Below are 19,813 nucleotides of genomic sequence, written 5' to 3'. Positions count from 1 at the left end.
GCATAGACAATAGCTATTTTTATCTTATTTTAACATGTATGCTCTAAACTTAGAAGTACATAGTCACCGCTGGGACTTGGGCATCTAAGAGCTTCATTCAGTAAATTTTCTTAGAAGAAGTAAAAGCACATCCTCAGGGATAGTTCTGAATCTCCCCACCCCCCCTTAACTGTAACTGGAGAAGACAGAGAAGATGTGTTACGGATGCACCTCCCCTGCCCCTAGAGATGTTCCAAACAAAGAACAGCTTCAAGGTAAAGGGGAAAAAATAGCTGCCATTCTTCAAATGGTTAAATCTGGCATTTGGTAAATTTACATCCTGCCACATTTCAGATGGATTGGAGAAATACCTGGATTTTACCAGGAGTGGGTAAAGTAGCTCATCTGACGCTTTGCCTGCGCAGAGTTAGGTACAAGGTGAAGGGTGTTTTTACAATGGCTTTTGAATTAACTTTTTTTAGAGTCTCCCCCCCCATGGGGGGGTCTATATTTTTTGCTGCTTTATTTAATAAATAATACTATATTTGAAAAAGAGGAAGAAAATTAGGATATTGAAGCTGAGGACAGGGCAGAATCTCCTTAGGAATGGTTTGCATTCCAGCATCTGAAAACTGACAATGAGGACACATTTTTTTTTCCATGACAATTTGCAGACATTGTCCCCTGAAGCCCTGTGCTAGATTCCTTGAAGAAGGTGTGCATGGAAGGGGAGGAGCTGCCAAAGCTTGTAAGTAAAAATATCTGTTTTTATTTTTGTGAAGAATTTGAGCATGGCTGACCTGCTGAAAACTGCAATGTTTGCAGCTCTTTAAATTTAATTCTTGGCCATCTAGATTTGAGTTAACAATCTTACTCTTCAGTCAGCGAGTGTAAAAGAATAATTTTTCGCTAGAGGCATGTATAAAATAAAACATATATTTTACTATAGGCTTTTTTTAAAAAAAAAACAAACAAAACAATGCGTAATGGGCAATTCTGGAAATATTTTCCCTTTTTAACTTTTTGTGGTTTTGGACTTGGAGAGCTGGTCTTAATTACCAATCTACTTTTTAACATTTAAAGAACTGTTCCATTTATCTTTAACATGTTTCTCATTTTTCTCCATTTCAGGACCTGCAGTATTCCAAGACCCACTCCCCACACAGCCCTCAGGGAAGTTGCAGATTTACAAAAAGGGCCTCCAAAACCCTCATAGCTTTTAAGATCAAGTATGCATGTGGGAATTGGATTTTTTTTTTTACCCTGTGAATATAGTTCTTGGCTTTGTAGCACAATTTTTCATCTAGTCTGTAGACTTTTGCTTTGCTGCCTCTGTATGGTTCAAATTGATATGAGTGTACACTTCTTTCTTTTAGTCTCAGCACACTTAGCAAGTATGATGCATAAAAAAGATGGAAATATCTACTCATATAGTAACATCAGTGTTTATAGTGCCTTACAGGTATAAAAAGGCATATCCCTGCCCCAGTGAGCTTAAAATCCAAAAATTGACATCACGGAAACAACAAAGGGAACAGAAGGAAAGAAGGTGAGGGCAAAGATTAAACAGGAGAAGAATATGGACTTTTTATTTCAGTGGGGGTAAACAGTTATACCAAAGGCCTCATTAGAAAAGGTGAACTTTTCACTATTAAAGGATTTTAAATATCATTAATCATTATTGTCACTCTTAAAAAGCTGCCATTGTATTCACAATAGCAGTGAAACCAGGGTTTTTAACATACTTGGGGAAGGGAACTCCCTTGGTATGCAGAAAAATATAACCTTTTAAATTAACCAACAGAAAAAGAGGCTGACAATTCATGCTTGCTCGCAGTTTTAGCACTAGACAGCCGTCCTTACCTTTGTTTTTGTTTTTAGAATCTTCCCAGATTTACATAGCCATTACATCTCTGCTTTCAAATGAGCAGTCTATTGCAACATCTAACAAAATCCTTATCCATTTCCTCTAGGGATTTTAATTTTTTTAAAAAATGTAATTTTAAAAATATTTTCTACATATTTTGGTTCTCTTGGGGAAAAATATTCTTTCAAGTAAACAGAGGGGAGGTAATTTCTTTAAATTTTCAATTACTTTGATTTTAGTATATTTTTATTCTCCTTCCATGCACTTTGCAGAAAGGAAAAACAACAAATAGAGGTATGGAGTATACTTTAAATTCCTTATGTTACTATATATTTAAAATATACTTTTAAAAAAGTTTTACTTTGCTGAAAAACAACATGTTTTACCTGTGCAGGTTTATGTCTGTATTTTTTCTTCCCAACCCAATACTTTAATAGTGTGAATTGTACACACACACACATTCACAGCAAGTCCTCCTCTATCAGGGATATGACAGGGGAAGGGGACTGGATATTTTCTAGAGTTGTTTTGGCCTCCAAGTCCACCCATGTTCCTCCATGGAGTTGTTTTACAGAAACTAAGGCTTGCAAAGCTCAGCAATATTGTTGTGATTGTCTCTGTCATGGGTCAGCCAGGGCTCAGTAAGAGCAAGGACTCCTCAGGGGAAACGGAGCCCTGTGTAGTCAGCTCTGAGTCAGCAGAAACTAGTGAGCAGGAAGACAAACTGCAGGCTTGTCAGGGTTCACAACCAACAGCTGGTACAGAACCACCAACATCCTCCAGCCCTGATTCAACAGGTGAAACTAAGTTGATGGTTTGCAGCCCTCCAGTATTGCTCACACCCTTAGAACGCTGCAGATGGAGGCTACAAACAGCCCCTTAATCATAATAAAAAATCAGCTCCTGAGATATCCACTTGGAATGGGATTTGAAACAGTCTTGCCTCAAACCCTGTTCAAGAAAATTGTTTCGGGTTTCAGTGTTCAGTCCCGAAGAATTAGGAATGCTGGGATTCTGCATCAAATGTGTTCAACAGTCAAAATTCTTGTGTTCAAATGTGGTGATCATGTATGATCCAACCACTCAAGCAATGACTGCTGAACAGATTTGAATTTCCACCCTGTAAAGAGCTGCTCATATCAGCTGCCATTAATTATGAACTACTTAGTTGACCACCAAAAGACAGGATTCTTTTTTTTTTTGAGCACAGCCTTTAATTATGACAGATTTATATAATTTGGTACTGAATTAACTATGGCTGCATCTACACAGTAATGGCTTTTCGAGGATATATATCCAAGTGTGTGTGTGTGTGTGTATATATATATCCAAGTTATAAGGGGAAACATGCAAGCAGCTAGAAATGAACTCTTTAAAACAGATGAAAGCTGGGACTTGTGGCAATAGAGCATTAGGATGCTCATTCACAGTGCAATAACTATAACTGATTTTCAGAACTGATGGCAATATGAAGAAAATTGTGGCCATGGCTGCATGAAAAGCGAATTGCACTGTACCTCACTGTTAGGAAACAATACAGTGAAACATCTTGTTAAACAGCCATAAATAGCTGATGAACAGTCTGTCCAAAAAAAAAAAAAAGATTCCCCATTTGCCACTGGCCAACCCACAGGTGTTTGACCATTTCTATTTTGGTCAAGGAGTTGAATTGCCTTGACAAATCTCACACCACAATGGTTTGGACTCCGTCTACCTCAGAATCCCCAAGATAAGGTCCAGAACATGGGTCAAATGTGCTCCCTCATTTTGCCATTGTGGGATCTGTATAGAAAAGGAATATTCTTTCTTGCAGGAACAATAAGGTCTGGGAAGGGGTCAGAAAATGTCCTCCTGAACAAGGCTCCTGATTGCAGCTTTCTTATTTGGTTTCATAGAAGTCAATGGTAGATTTCCTCCAGACATTCAGACTGGCAGTTTGAAGTGGGAGGGAGTCGTGGCAAAAAGACCCGAAACAAACTGTTCCGGGTTTTCCTGGTCACACTGCACCGACTGATACAGGAGTGTCTTAGAAAAGAGGTAGTCTGGCCTCTGAAAAGACAAGAACTGACCAACAGGAAAGATCAACTTTGCAAAACTGTTTCATTATTCATAAATTGAATGTGGAGGGCTGTAGATACATATTTTGCAAGAAAAATTAAATACAAACCTCATTTGGAGAAAAAAAGATTGAGAAATGACTACATCAGAATACTGACAGTACTCCAGAGGCAGATATACATGATGAATCCCAGATTTCAGAAAGACGTGACACAATAAATATTGGAACCTTCCATCAATATATTCAAAACCTCTCCAAAATGAGTGGAGTTTGGAAGGGTAGAGAGATGCTAATGTACTGCTGATATTTGAGAAGGGTGCTAGGGAAGATCTATGAAAATTCAGACATGCAAGCATGACTTTAGTCAGTGTGGACATTATGGGAAAAGCTAAATAACAGTATCTGAAAGGTGCACACCTGGAAAGTTACGATTTAATTAAGGACAGTCAGCATGGATTGGCCCTGAACGAATCATGCCTAACAAATCAGGCTTATGGAGGAAGTAACAGAAAAAACAGGCAAAGGTTAAGCTGTGGACATAAGGAAAACTTTTGATACAGTACTGCTGGGGGAAAAAATGACATGAAAAATAGCATGGAAGGGAACTGCAGAGATACAGATTATATGACTAAAGAATGAACAAGGCCTTGGACAGACACTACTGAACAGAGATTAGCTCATGCTTAAAGTAAGGTGTTAGATGGACAGTGCTAAGACAATCCTTCACTTTTGAACTCTGTGGTTCGGATTGAGACCCCCCCCCCCCAAAAAAAAGCACTTCTTTTCAGCTGTGGCATCAGCCAGGGCTCTTTTTGTAGAAAAAGCCCAGCAGGAACTCATTAGCATATTAGGCCACACACACCCTGACAGCGCAGCTCATCAGCACATTAGGCTGCACCCTCATTTTACCAGAAGTGTGGTCATCCAGCCACACCCACCTTTTGCTTCTTATTCTGTTTACCTTGTTTGTTGTCAAACCAGGGCTTTTTTTGTAGCAGGAACTCCTTTGCATGTTAGGCCACACACCTCTAAAGTAGCCAATCCTAATGAGTTTCTGCTGTTGGGTGTGGCCTATTATGCTAATGAGTTCCTGTTGGGCGTGGCCAACTCGGGAGCCAGATGGAACTCCGTTCCTGTGCGTTCCTGCCCAAAAATAGCCCCGTCAGTAACCATAAAGTAAGTAAAAGGCAAGCTTCTCCAGAGAGAGAGAGAGAGAGAGAGAGAGAGAGAGAGAGAGAGAGAGAGAGCACAAGAGCGCATCAAGGCAAAATTTAATTAGTGGTACATGGATATGCCCTTTTTCATTCCTTTCTGTGTTTTCATTTTGCTTATATTTCATTTTGCCTTTTCATTTTACCTATTTTTGCTACGCCGTTTCTTATCTGCTTGTTCGTTTTGCAGCATTTTTACACGATTTATCCACAATGTATACAAGAATCATTTTAAAAAATATATTTATGCAATAGGGGAAAAAATGCCTCAAGGAAATACAGATGTACACAATGGAGATGTGAAAACAAACTGGGAATTTTGAGTTGAAACAGCAGGGCTTATGGAAGCTGGAAACACCCCTAAATGTTATGAATATTTTCTAGTTTGATTTGACCTTTGAATGTTACTTAACAGGCTGTAGCAAGAGCTGGCTACCAACATTTTTCTGCCCAATATGACATTTTAGAACGCTGGCCCTAACCTGCCTCTGAAAAGATGGTGGCCCTGACAGCAGTTCCTCATTCATCCTATGGCTGATATGGGTTGGCAACCCTACTGATGGAGCCATGCTAAGACTTCCCTCATGCTGTTGGTCCTCACAGCTGCAAATTATCCCAATTATTTAACACAGTTATCTGATTAGCTGTCACACTGGTGGTAACTTTGAGAAACTCAGGATGCATGGGACTACATCCAATTCTCACTACCCCTCCTGGGAGATAGAGAGCTACATAGCTGCGTAGTTTGAACTTAAGTTTTCCTCATACCAATCTAACTCTCCATCTACTACAGCACTTCTGCTAGAGTATACTCCTTTCTGTAGTACTTGGCACCCAAGTTGTGGCCTCTAGATCCTTCCTGCACCAAATTTACCATGACTACTGTTGGTTCTGCCTTACAGCAGTGGATTCTTCCCCCCCCTTTCTTTAGCCCCTTCCCCACACTCTTAAGGGGCAGCAAGAACAAGTAAACCAAAACAGTACTGGGTTTCAAACCACTAAGCAGGGACTGGTGGTATGGGTGCTTCCATGGTAACCAACAAGCAACAAATGGCAGCGTATAAGGCCGAGTTCAGACTGGCAGTTTGCCCCGATATAGGCACGTTTCAGAAACGTTCCACAACTGGATTAAAAGGGCTGTTCACACAGGCACATCTGTCAGGCATTCCCCACCCGTACTCAACCGTAACACTTCGCTCCCGAGTTTAAAAGATACCTGGTGAAAGTGGTAGCAAACCCTGGAAAGCGCAATTATCCCGCATTCATCCCGCACCAACAAAGTGTGAACGCCAAAAGCCGTGTTTTTTCGTGTGCTTATGTGCATAAGCACATATCTACAGATTACTAAAAAGAAAGCTGCACCTTACAGCCATGCCTCTGGGCCAACAGTGTGAATGCTCCCTTGTGCCTCCTCCCGGTATGCTCCCATATCAGTTGCTGCAGTGTGAATGGGAAAACTCGGAACAGTTTGTTCCAGCTCTTTTTTGCAACGACTCCCTCCCGCTTCAAACTGCCAGTCTGAACTCGGCCTAAGTGTCTCTGAAGAGTGTGAGGGAAAGTGAGTATATGTTTATATGACAAAGAGCCAATACAAAATTATGAGGTAAAAATAAATTTGGAATGTAATGTTGTTTACTCTTCTAGACAGCAATCCAGAAGACATCTTTGCTACCTGTAGTGAATGTGACAGAGATTTCTGACAAGATCTGATTCACTTACCACATCATCCCTGTCTTCCCATTCAACCTCAGAAAGATCAACGCTGCTATAGTTCGGCTTTCTTCGTTTTTTTCCTTCTTCATACTAGGGTTGGAAAAAAAGTTTTGAACATACTGGGTGTAGTTCAATTAAATAAAGGCAGTGTTCTGTACCAGATTCAATTGTTACCATTAGACAAGCATTTAGGGGCAATATATGATTTCCAGAATTTTCTTCAGATAATGCTAAGTATAGAAAGTGTTGCACAAATATGTCCTAAAGCGTGCTTCCTTGAGATCTTAGTGAGGGTTTCCTTTAAGCTGACTTTGCATTTTCCACAACCAACACACCTAACAATTGACAATTAAACTCATGAACCTGCACAAGCAGGAACAAATTAGTGTGGAGACCTAATAAAACGACTTTGCGTCGTACACTCAACAGAGACATTGTACTTAACTACGCCATATGGAAAGTATGTGGGACCTTGGCCTCAGAGTTTACAGAAGACATCATGAACCAGCTCTTGCAGCCACACAGGATGTTATATTTCCTACAGTCTTATTATTTAAAAGTTTACATATTTCTCTTGAAACAAGATAAGGTCCAACTTCTGTGAAGATTAGTGTTAATGTCTACCGATACCACATTTTATCTGTTCTTTCAGGATGATGGTGGGGATTAAAAAACCAACACTCAAAAGGAAGTATTGTTTTTATCATGGCTGTTGTTACACTGTAAATCTCCATTTTTAAAATAAACATCTCATGACGACAAATGAGTTTGACACTTGCATGGTCATAATGTAGGAAAATCTTGCCCCCTGCTGCATATCAGTACTAAGAAACCCTTCCAGCAGAAACAAAAATACTCTTCTGAGGCATGGATTAAAGCTGTATGTCTATATTTACCAGCAGGAAAATCAACACATTGTATTAAATGCCGGTTTAAAAGTACAAACATTTGTTTGCTCAGTCTTAAAATTAAGATTGTGCAATACCTAGAGAGGAGGAGATCAATTTTAAAAAACCTGTTGTCTGGCATCAAGCTGTGGATTTCTGTAAAGAAATTTAGCTGCCTGTTCAAATGATACCCAACTTCATTTAATTCCTTCACTATAATAAAATGTTTGCTTTAAGAAAAAAAAGATGTAAAGCATGTTTGTTTTGCTCATGGTTGTGCTTTATCATGGATTTCACAGTCTCAAGACTGCAATGCAATAAACAGCCTCACTCTCTTTCATTTAATGACACCGAAGGGCAAATTAGACAACACCTTCTTACATTCTTGGTGTGATAACTGTACATTAAAACAAGCATACTGGAAATCAGAAACTGCAGTTACTCCTGTGCAGATATGTGGCCTTTGACCCTACCTGAAATGTGGATAGTTAAAGGACGAAAGTAGAAAGAGCATAACTTTGGAGGCACATCAAAGATACATGGATTGCAAAAGCTCAAGATGCACTCTGTGAACTGGTGCTCATATACAGGGCTGGCCCATCATAGACAATTTTTAGGCGGTGGCCTAGGGCGGCCCCTTAAGAAAGGGTGCCCCTGGCCTGCCGCCCCTCCCAGATCACCCTGCAAGCCACGCCACACCGCAGTGTAAGTCAGTCCAAACCTCTCCAGGGCCAAAGCGTGGCCATGATTTTGCCCTTCCCCAGCCAGCGATTGGGGGCTATTAGCACCCCCCTTTACCCGCCCTTTGCCTCCTTTGCCCCCCCCCCCCGTTCCCCAATTAGCAAACCAAGCATTGCAATACTTTTAAGCTTCCTCCTCCTCCTCCTGCTGCTGCTGCAAGAAGCGCTCCTCGGTGCCTGTTTACTCAGAAGGAGAGAACTGACGTCAATGGGACTGGTTCCAAAGGTGAAGCAGCATGCCTTGGAGAGGGGCCCGCAGGGCCCAGGGGCTCTGGCGAGCCACGCTCTCTGGAGCAGAAAAGAGTCTGGGAAGGACCCCCCCCTGGCAAAGCAAGGAGGGCTTAGGGTTGCCAGCTTACAGGTGGGACCTGGAGACACTCCCCCCCCCCCGGTATTACAGAGATCAGGTCCTCTTGAGGAAAGGTGTGCATTGGACTCGGCTGAGCTGCCTCCTCCCCAAACGTCAGACTCCTCCCCCCCAGTCCCCAGGAATTTTCTAACTCAGAGTTGGCAACCCTGTTTAGACTCCAGACACTGGAGGAAGCCAGGAACTCCTGGCTTTGTTAATGCCCCAGTTATTGATTCATTTTTGTTTTTATGTTTATTGATTGTATTACTGTACTAATTGTTACTATAGAACCAGATCAGGAGCAAAGACACTGGGATTGTGAGCTTTCAACCCCCTAAAATGCATTTATGTTTGAAAATTGGTGGGCACACCCGGGGGGGGGGGCGCCAGAAGGTAGCCTCGCCTAGTGTGCAAAAAAACCTGGAGCCGGCCCTGCTCATATATACTCCAAGTAGAGTCAAACATATTGGGAAATCCAAAATACCCGTAGCAGGGGTCATTTTGTAGAAAAAGAGCTAGGGGGACTCATTAGCATAACTCATTAGCATATGCCACACCCCCTGACATCACCGGAAGTGTGTCCTCCCCACAGCTGGCGGCGACCTCCAGCGGGCACCAGCAGGGAGCTCCAGGCCCCGCCCTCCCGCACCTCACCCGGGGGGATGGCGTCCCCCTGCGTCCCCCCCCCAAATGACCCCTGACCCGTAGAATCAAAGAAGCAAACACGAGGCAGCAGCTGCACCTTCCCACACTAAAGTTCAAAAAATAGGACAGCCGAAATGCTGCCCGTTTCCAGCCTGTAAAGAGGTGCATATTTATTTTGAACATTTATATTCTGTATTTCCATAAGATGTCCACAGTGGCAAACAATATTTTACTTATTTACTACATCTATCCCTTTCTCTCCACCTTTCTCCCTATTGTTCTCTTCTTCTCCATTTTGTCTTCACAATAATCTGTAAAGTAGGGTAGGCTGCGAGTGTGTGACTGGCCCAAGGGCACCCAGCAACCTTGCATGGCAGAGGGGGGATGTGAACCTGCCTCTCCCAGACCTAGTCCAACACTTTCAACATTATACCATGCTGGAAATTGTAACAATACCCAAGAAAGAAAGACACGAGACACCAATATATGGGTTAACAAGTTTATTAACGGCTGATCTACATTAGGGTTGCCAAACCCTAGGGTTTCCCTCATTTTGGGGGGCTCCAATCTGCTGCCAGCTAGCTGGCTGGCATGGAAGCCCCACCCCCAAACAGCCCCAGCCCACGTCGATGTGATAATGTCACTTCCACATGATGTCATCACGCCAACATCTTCATGCACAGTGATGTCGCCCCACTCTCCCCACTCCTGGAAGGCTTCCTCCCACACCGCCACTGGCTGGGTAAGTAGACCTGGCAACCATAATCTACATCCATTAAACGTCCCTGAACTAGTGAGAGCTGCCGCTAACAAGCAGCCTACTGTAGCTATCAGTGTTTTGGGCAAGCCTATCCTGGTTAGTCAGTGTTACTGCTGGCTTAGTTTGTCCTCACCTGAATGTAAAGCAGTGTTGAGAGGTGTTAGGCCTCATCAACCATGGGCTACTCCAACAATTAAGGGCTTGGCTGATGCTGCTCAACCACAAAGGGTGTTCCCACCCCAGCTCACCAGCTGGCTCGAGCCAGTCATAGGCTAATTTAGGAACACTCCGTGTCCCTACCAACTTATACTGTAGCAATCACACTATTCCTACCAAAACTAGTTGTGGCCTAACTACTCAGAAGTAGCACCTTTCCAGACCACTTTGAAAGGGACCCCCCAAAAAATCCTTCTTGGGCCCTCAAAAGGGATAGCAGGTGCGTCAACTTGCAGTAAAAGCCTCCAAGCTGGAGGCAGCAGGAGTGGGAAGGGAGGGAAGGGAAGGAAAGGAAGCCAGCCCTGGGTTATCATGCTGGTCCTGTCCTTACTGGAAGCTCTTCCCTGCTGCCAGCATCAGAGGCTGCAGAGCTTGCCCCACAGCCTGAAAATGGCAGGTGGGCGGGAGGGCCACTGGACTCCCACAAGGCTTGGCTTCTCTGAATTCCCAGCCTTCATGAAAAAGGTAAGTCCCTAGCTACTTCCACTGGGGAGATATAAAGAAAAGGTATATCTCTGCAACAGAAAAAGCTAGAGACTTCTTTTTAAGAAATGAAAGCTGGGAATTCAGAGAACCTGGTACACATATTACTAGATTATTATAGCCAAATAACACTATACAACTGCCAATTTAACAAAATGTGCTCCATGGAGAGGAAATGACTGCTTCGACAGTCAAGCCCTGCAAGAGTCCAGGAGCCTGCCAGGCCACCCACCTTTTTTTTCAGCTGAGGGGGCAGGCTTGGTTGCCTCTGTTGCAGGAAGTGGGGAAAAGCCTTCAGCAGGCTTTTGCCAGCATGGTAGGTGAGGGGCCAGGTTGGCCCTTTACCTTATAAAATTTAAAGGACCATGGGTAGAGGCCAGGTCTACCTGACCACCAGGTGACCAGCTTTCTGTCTTTCCCTCCCCACTCCTGCACCTCACTGAAGCTCTAAAACAATTCCAAAACTGCAGGAGATAAATTTTCATTACTCCCAGAATTTCAGGAATGTTTTGCATCATTTCAGGTATTCCCAAGCCAACATGAAACAGCTAATTTGGGGTATAAATTCAGTTCAGGTATATCCGAATGCACACCCCAACAATCAGTATGAAGTGATTGTAACAGCATGCAAAATAAAATGGCAGAGCACAAATACAAGATCCACTTGTTAAAGGGAAGCCCTCACATTTTTTGTCAGAATGAGCTGCTGCCACTAGTCCTCCTGTACTGACCAGATAGTGCCATGCAGCCAAAGACTGAGTAAATTAATCTCTATCCCCCTTCCCCTCCCTCCCGCAAAATGTTTATTTATTTATTTTATTTCATTTATATCCCGCCCTCCCCGCTTGCGGGCTCAGGGCGGCTTACAACACAAGGTGTAATACAGCACCACAGTTAAAACAAGTAAGGCACTCAGTGCAATAAATATAGTTAAAACAGTTAAAACACAGTGGATACTCCCCAGGATCCGTTGTGACTAACATACTCGCTCCCCATTGCACATCACATGGGGCCAAGGAGGGGGATGCTGTGGGCCACAGTGTTCAAGTGGCCAGTCAGCCCAACTCAGCGGTACTGCGAGCAGTCGCCTGTTGGTGGTGGCGGCTCCTATTCGAAAGCCTGGCAGAAGAGCTCCGTCTTACAGGCCCTGCGGAACTGTAACAGGTCCCGAAGGGCCCTGACCTCCTCTGTGAGCTCATTCCACCAGATAGGAGCCGCCACCGAAAAGGACCTGGCCCTTGTGGCAGCAAGCCTGGCCTCTTTAGGGCCCGGGGTCACTAAACGGTGCTGTGACCCCGACCGAAGTGCTCTTTGGGGCCTGTATGGGGAAAGGCGGTCCCTCAGGTATGCCAGACCCTGGCCATGTAGGGCTTTAAAGGTAAGCACCAGCACTTTGAAGCGAATCCGGAATGCTATAGGCAGCCAGTGCAGCGCTTTCAGCACAGGTTGGATGTGGTCCCATCTCGAGGCACCCGCAACCAACCTGGCCGCCGCATTCTGCACCAGCTGCAGTTTCCGAATTTGCGACAAAGGCAGCCCCATGTAGAGAGCGTTGCAGTAGTCTAGCCTCGAGGTGACCGTCGCATGGATCACTGTGGCCAGGTCTTCACGGCTAAGGAAGGGGACCAACTGCCGCACCAGCTGAAGATGGTAAAAGGCTGCTTTGGCAGTGGCTGCCACCTGGGCCTCCACCGTTACGGTGGGGTCCAGGAGCACTCCCAAACTCCTAACCTCCGAAGCTGGCACCAAAGGCGCCCCATCAAAGGTCGGGAGTAGGAGCTCCAATCCTATACCACTCCGACCCAGGCACAGGACCTCTGTCTTCGCCGGGTTCAGTTTCAGCCGACTCAGCCTGAGCCATCCAGATACAGCCTGTAACGCAAAATGCAAAATGCTGGAATTTTGATAGGAGGTATTATATAGCATCTCTGTCATAGTCCAAAGCTGGTCAAACTGTAGTCTTCACATATACTTCTGAAAGTAAAGGGTAAATTGCTTGCAGCCTATAACCCCATAAGATGGTAACCCCCATACAAATGGTACTACAACTCTTTGAGAAGTGGTCTGATGGTTTTGTAAATGCACATGTGGATATACCTTATGCATGCAGTGTCAGTTGATCACCCCTCACAACTAGCATTCCACTTTCAAACATGTCTATTGCATTCCTGTATGACAATACTGATTACTCCTACTTCAAACAGGGAATTCCTCAAACAAGGTCAAAACCAATTTGTCAAAATCACAGCCTGCAACTGTATATTCCCTTATGACTAATATGCACTGCACAGAAACAAATCATTGAGGCCTGAAGTAGCTGTTGCAGCCAGTACTATTTCTGCTAGCAGCCAGTACTATTTCCTTTCACCAATCAATGCTCTGCTGCTCCAACTAAAGATTCCAATACAGTTACTTCTAGACAACCGTGTCCCCCCTCCCCCTCAATCTTTAAGGTCAATTAAACATCTGCCACAGTGAATGTTCATATGGCCTGACTAGAACTCTCTTTACCCGCCCTTTAATGTTCACCAGAGCTGAGAAGAATGGGAAAAGTGGTTTGGAGTGTTTGACTGGTACGCTGAAGTAGCCAGGCTTGTTAGTTTAGAGAAGAAGAAAAACAAAGTATGGATAATAGATTTTAAAATATAAATAAGATTGTTATTAAAAAGAGAAAGGGCAGTTATTTACAGTCCTCAAGAGCTATTAGCAAGAAGCAGTGAGGGCAAGCTTTAAACTTTGGGAAAGGGACAGCTTTAGTGGCACTTTTGGACAATCTCTATCTCCACACAGGCAAAGGGAATGCATCTCTGTTGTTGTTACATCTAACTGCAGCCTTTGGTATAGTAGACCATACAATATCACTGAGGTGCCTGGAAAGTGAGATGGGTCTGGTGTCAGGGTTGCCAGCCTCCAGGTGGTAGCTGGAGATCTCCTACTATTACTATCCAATATCAGTTCCCCTGGAGAAAATGGCTGCTTTGGAGGGTGAACTCATAGAATCATAGAATGTTAGACTTGGAAGGGACCTTGCAGGTCATCTAGTCCAACCCCCTGCATTCTGCAGGAGCACAGCCAAAAGAAAGCCCTACATACCTACAACATACCCGGAAGATGGTCGTCCAGACTCCGCTTGAAAACGTCCAGCGAAGGAGCATCCACCACCTCCCGAGGCAGACTGTCCCACTGTCTCTATGGCATTATATCCTGCTGAGGTCCCTCCCCTACCCAAATCTCAACCTGCTGAGGCTCCACTTCCCAAATCTCCAAGAATTTCCAAACCCAGAGCTGGCAACCCTAACTGGAGGGGCGGTGTTGGTTCTGGTCGTTTTTATCAGCCCACTCACAAAAGGTTGCATTTTGAGATGCTGAATAAGCCCCCTGAAAGCAGACATAGGGGGTGCCATAAGGTTCTGTGTTATCTCTCAGGTTGTTTAGTAGCTATGTAAGGACCCTTAATGAGATCATCCACCATTTTTTAAAATCAATATGCAGATGACATCCAGCTATATATTACTCTGATTAAGCCATCAGCTGTTTCTGTCTCTCTCCTGGCCCACAGTCTAAATGTAGTGAGGAAGAACAAACTGAAGTTGAACCCAGATAAGTTGGATATGATGCTGACTAGCAGGGCCACTGCTTTATATATGGGTGTTCTTCCTACTATTAATAGTATGCAGTCCTGACCTGGATAGCCCAGGCTACCCCGATCTCATCTGATCTCAAAAGCTAAGCAGGGGTGGCTCTGGATAGTATTTGGATGGGAGATAGAGAAGCAGGCAGTGGCAAACCACCTCTGAACATCTCTTGCCTTGAAAGTCTTATCAGGTCACCATAAGACAGCTGTGACTTCACAGCACTTTCCACCACCAGCAGCGTTTACTGAAATACTCCTTTAAGAGCTTGGGAATCTTGGCAGATCCTGGTGTCCATGACACCATTTTAAAAAGCTTCTTTTCCAGCTACACCTAATAGATTTGATAGATCTTATGAAGCTGGCTCCCTATTTTCAGATGCCTGATCCCGCCACCCTGATCCATGCTTTCTGAGTCCAATTCAATGTGTTGGTGCTCACCTCTAAATCTCTGTATGACCTGGGGCCCACATATTTGAAAAAATACCTCATTATGCATGTTTACATATAACAGCTTCATTCTTCCCAGCAAGGTCTATTTTCAGTAGCCCATTTTCTAGGGCACATTCAGCAACAGTCCAAGCTAAAACCTTTTCAGTAGCTGCCCCATGCCTCTGGGACAACTTCCTAGAAGAGGTGTCCTAACCTCCTGGCTTCCCAGCACATCTGCAAAGCAGAGCTATTCTGGAGAGCTTTGTGTTTTCACCATTGCTCTTGAGATGCACAGAAGAAAGGCATGAATATTTTAAATAAATACATTTTTAAAAACCTCTTAAGTGAGAAAGTGGATTGACAGTTAAACAAGACTTCCAGGAAAGTGGAGTCCTCTATCTATCAGAGACAGTTTAAATCTACTATTATAGAAAGTTGGATTTATTATAATAATAAATAAAGAGTAGGAGTCTAACACTCACTGTGTATCCATGCAAGAACCAGCACCTGTGCAGCAGGGCTCATTTGGATCGAGAGGTGTTACCAACTAATGCTCACCCTAAGTTTCAAACTCTTGCCATTTTGACAAACAGCTTACTATAAGGCAAGGATGAACGAGAGGGAAGGGAGAATGGTATACTCTCCAAAGAAAATAAAGACCTGCTGTACACATGAAATTTTCCACCCGCTTCTCTAGATTGCAGGCTTTAAAAAATTTATTGAGCACATGTTACCAAAAAAACCCAGGCTTTTTTTCTGGGGGAACACGCCAGAATGGAGTTCCAGAACCTCTTTGACAAAATTCTTTTTCAAATGTTTAAAAGTTCATGAGTTTTTGTATACAGAGTGAAAACTTCATTTCCCTCTTTTCCGACAACTCTTTTTTTTTTTTAAGCCCTGTAAAAGACCACAGTCAAAGCTGCTTATCGGGATACTTCCCAGTACTCATTCAATAATATAATTCTGTCCTGACATTTAATATCATGTTATGTTCTTATGAGCATCATTGCCATCTTGGAACTGCTTTATACAGAACTTGCAGAATCCACAATCACTCTGGCTAAAAAGCACAGTTATCACTGATTTTACTTATACAGTAATATAGTGTCACATTCTCGGGAGCCAGTAGAAATCCCTACTTTCAGCTCCCCCGTGAACTCCCTAGCCAAGGTGCTGAGAATAGATCAACATTCGTGGTGCAGTGATACTAGTAAGTATCGCTTGAAACTCTAACTTACGTTATTTGCAATCTTCTCTCCAGTGGATCACCCATTACTGAGGGGCTAGTAACTTAAAACATGCTGCTTTTGCACCCAAGCAACAAGACAGCTGGCTGGTAACTACTGCTGGGCATGCTCAGAATTTACTGGATTGGGGGCAAAGTCAAATAAGCTCTTAGGTCAGGGCCAAGAAATGTATCACTTAAAAATGGAGGCTATTTTGAATTTATATGCTGTTTTTGCATTAGCACAGTCAGTGACATTTGTCATCCATAATCACAGCAGGCATCTAGCTGGTAGCTGCTAGAAAGCCAGTTTGGTGTAGTGGTTAAGGGCGTGGATTCTAATCTGGAAGAGCTGGGTTTGATTCCTCACTCCTCCACATGCAGCTGCTGGTCTGACCTTGGGTCAGTCATATGTTCTTTCAGAGCTGTTCTCTCAAGAGCAGCTCAGGAGAGCTCTCTCAGCCCCACCTACCTCACAGGGTGTCTGTTGGGGGGAGGGGAAGGGAAAGGGATTGTAAACTGCTCTGAGACTCCTTTGGATAGTGAAGGGTGGGGTATAAAGCCAATCGCTTCTGCTGCTGCTGTTGGCACACATTCAGAATCATAGAGCCAGTCTGGGTGATACGTAGACTACATAGACTGTGTGACATGCATAGCCTATTTTCTGGCTGATGAGCAATGTAATGTCCCCACCAACCACTGTAGGTCAAGAAAGAATACACATGCACGAAGTACCTGCAATCCCATTTAGAACATTTGATAAACAGCTGGCTTCCCCTGCCTCAAGCACAATTGGACCTCTGGTAGGGCAAAGTGAACAAGCCAAGCAACCAGCACTGGAGAACAGCATCTCTTTTGTGAATATTTTTTCCCTAGACTCTTCTGGGCTGGTTGGATAAATAGAAGATGGTTTCATTTTGAGCCGGTGCTTTCTTCCACACATGGACATAGTGTGGAACACAAGCCATAGTGTGAGAATGTACATATGCAAACTATATTTTTGATTCAATTTATGAGGCTGAAAAAAATCCAGCTTCTTTAAGTATTCAAAGATGACACTTGCAATTTGTAAGCAATTTAAGATTAGAGCAGACAACTGTAGTCAGCATCCAGAAATGATTAGTGAAGAATGTGCCTTCTTCACTGGAGAGGTGCTCTGTTATCTCTATTATTAGTCAGCATTAATAACCAGCCACTGTGAAACATCATCCGAAATTATGGAGTCATTAATTTGGATTTGGTCAGTTGGTCTGTACTTTCTACCCATCAGGATCACCCAAAAAAGAAAATTCATAAAACCATATGTAAAAACACAACACAATAATTATTAATTATCCTTGCCACATAATGGGCTTGTCTGACTTTTTTTACTTTAAATGTCAGCAAGGCATGAGCTGTTTTGAGTAATGTTTGATGTACATCAGTCCAATAAATATGTAATACAAATGGTGATGGTGGAAAGTACCATTGAGTCACAGCCGACATGGCAACCCTGTAGGATTTTCAAGGCAAGAGACATTCAGAGGTGGCTTGTCATTGCCTTTGTCTGCATAGCAACCCCAGTCTTCCTTGACCGCTCTTCCACTCAAGTACTAACCAGGGCCGACCCTACTTAGCTTCCAAAATCTGACAAGATCAGGTTAGCCTGGGCTATTCAGGTCATGGTATTATACAAATAATACACATCATAGTGCATGACAGAGGAGAGCAGAGAAGTAGAAGACTGAGAAAGGGACACGGATGTCCAGGATTCCAGAAAGGTAAGTAATACAAAATGCCTGAAAAGCTCAGGAACAAAATAGGGAGAAAATGGGAGTAAGTAAGCCTTAAGAAGAAAGGTATACAGCAGGGGTGTCAAACATAAGGCCCGGGAGCTGGAACTGGCCCATCCAGGGCTCTTATGCAGCCTGCAAGCAACTAGTGCAAGGGAGGGAACAGAAGACTGTTTTTTTTGGGGGGGGGACACTGGGCACAGCCACTCTGATTGTGGCTTCAGCATGGTGGAACAACCTCATCTGCAGCAGTCAAGCAGTGTGGGAGCATCTGCCCAGTGCTGCACCACTGGCTCTCCAGTCTGCTCATATGGGTTTTCCTCGGCACCTCCTTCCCAGTCCATGGAGCCTTGCAGTGAGGATACACCAACTCGGAGCTTACCAACTGCTACCCTTTATACAGTTTATATCTCCAGTACCTGGCATTATGTTTTATGGCACACATGGCTCGGCCCGACAAAGTGACATTTATGTCAGATCTGGCCCTTGTAACAAATGAGTTTGACACCTCTGGTATACAGCATGCTAAAATCCTTGACATTTTAAACCAGAGGTAAAACTCCTTTTTGATGGTGAATGTTTATAAAATAACTGAAATATACTGGGTTCGACACGCGTTAGTGATCAGCTCATGCTTTATTGTGATAGCAGCTCAAACTAAAAGACAAACTAGCAGGACCGGAGCCCTGCTTAAATTCGCACCCAACACCCCACCCCACACACATCCACTACCTGTGATAGGTTATTTACAGAAGCACTCCTGGGCAATAGGTTCGTCCCAGGATCCTAGCAGTTCTGTGACTCCAGCTGGGTTTGACGATGTTAGGCTAGTACACAACAATAACACAGATCAGACATGTGACAAATAGAATCTAGGAAAACCTCCAATATAGGATGTCTTTCTTTTTTTAGAATGAAAGATTGGCATACTGTGTAATCTTATGTGTGCTTCTCAGAACTAAATCTCATTTTATTCAGGGGGGATTAGCCCCTAGTAAATATGCATAGGCTTGCAACTTTGGACTTTTAGGGCTCTAGAACCATCACCCTGTTCCATTCATGTTAGTTAAACTTACCAAAGAAGAATCAAGTTAGCATGTGTACAGCTTGGTCCCTGGGGGTGTGTTTGGCAGCAGGACTGATTTTCAGTTCATTAGCTGGCTTTTCAGCATTTTATTTCATTTGTAACTCTTTTTTTGCTAGGCCTATAGTTGTAATTGGTTTCTTGAAATCCCGAAGTCCTGATTTGCACTTCTTTTTTTAAAACTGTGAACAATCCTTTACTGAACTCTGCTGGGCCCAGAATTTGCAAGCACATTGGGAAGTGTGTTTTCTCATAAAATACCACTAATAAAAACAAACTCCTGGGATTAGGATTAAGCCATCATGTGACTTTCTTTGCTCTCTGACAATAAAACAAGAACTTCCCCTTTTCAAAGTAAACCTTGCACACCAAGCCTATAATTTAAAATTTTAATCCAGAAGTTCCTAGATTGTGGTTGGCAATGAAGACCAGTTATTTGGGACCGGACATTCAGGCCAGCTGGCAGCAAGAAGTTGCAATGCACTAAAGTTTCCAACCCATACAAAAACCCCAACAATTAACTATGTCACATAAAAGGTGGTAGTTGGCAGGAGTGGGGGTAAACCTCAACTTTCACATAGGGGAAAAATGGGAGCAAAAAAGATATGAAGTTCAACAAGAGTCATCTGGCAATGTCACAGAGGAGAATACAATACTTTTTTAGTTTTCCAGAGCAGAGTGTACATAGCGTTGCCACCCTCCAGGTGGGGCCGGAAGATCTCCCAGAATTACAACTGATCTCTAAATGACAGATATCAGC

At 43.5% G+C, this 19,813-nt stretch overlaps 1 protein-coding gene across 1 annotated transcript in view; it reads right to left on the bottom strand.

Moving 5' to 3' along the window:
* Positions 1-19,813, bottom strand: part of CACNA2D3 (calcium channel, voltage-dependent, alpha 2/delta subunit 3) — an 855,054-nt gene that overhangs the window by 178,190 nt on the left and 657,051 nt on the right. Inside the window, exon 18 of the mRNA XM_015410013.1 lies at positions 6,836-6,919. Within this exon, the coding sequence (XP_015265499.1) occupies positions 6,836-6,919 (84 nt within the window). The remainder of the gene's footprint in view (positions 1-6,835; positions 6,920-19,813) is intronic.

The sequence above is a fragment of the Gekko japonicus genome, unplaced genomic scaffold, assembly GCF_001447785.1.
Source record: "Gekko japonicus isolate JY-2015 unplaced genomic scaffold, Gekko_japonicus_V1.1 scaffold160, whole genome shotgun sequence".
NCBI classification, from domain to species: Eukaryota; Metazoa; Chordata; class Lepidosauria; order Squamata; family Gekkonidae; genus Gekko; species Gekko japonicus.
The sequence above is the reverse complement of the archived record's forward strand: the minus strand, read 5'-3'. Positions and strand labels throughout refer to the sequence as shown.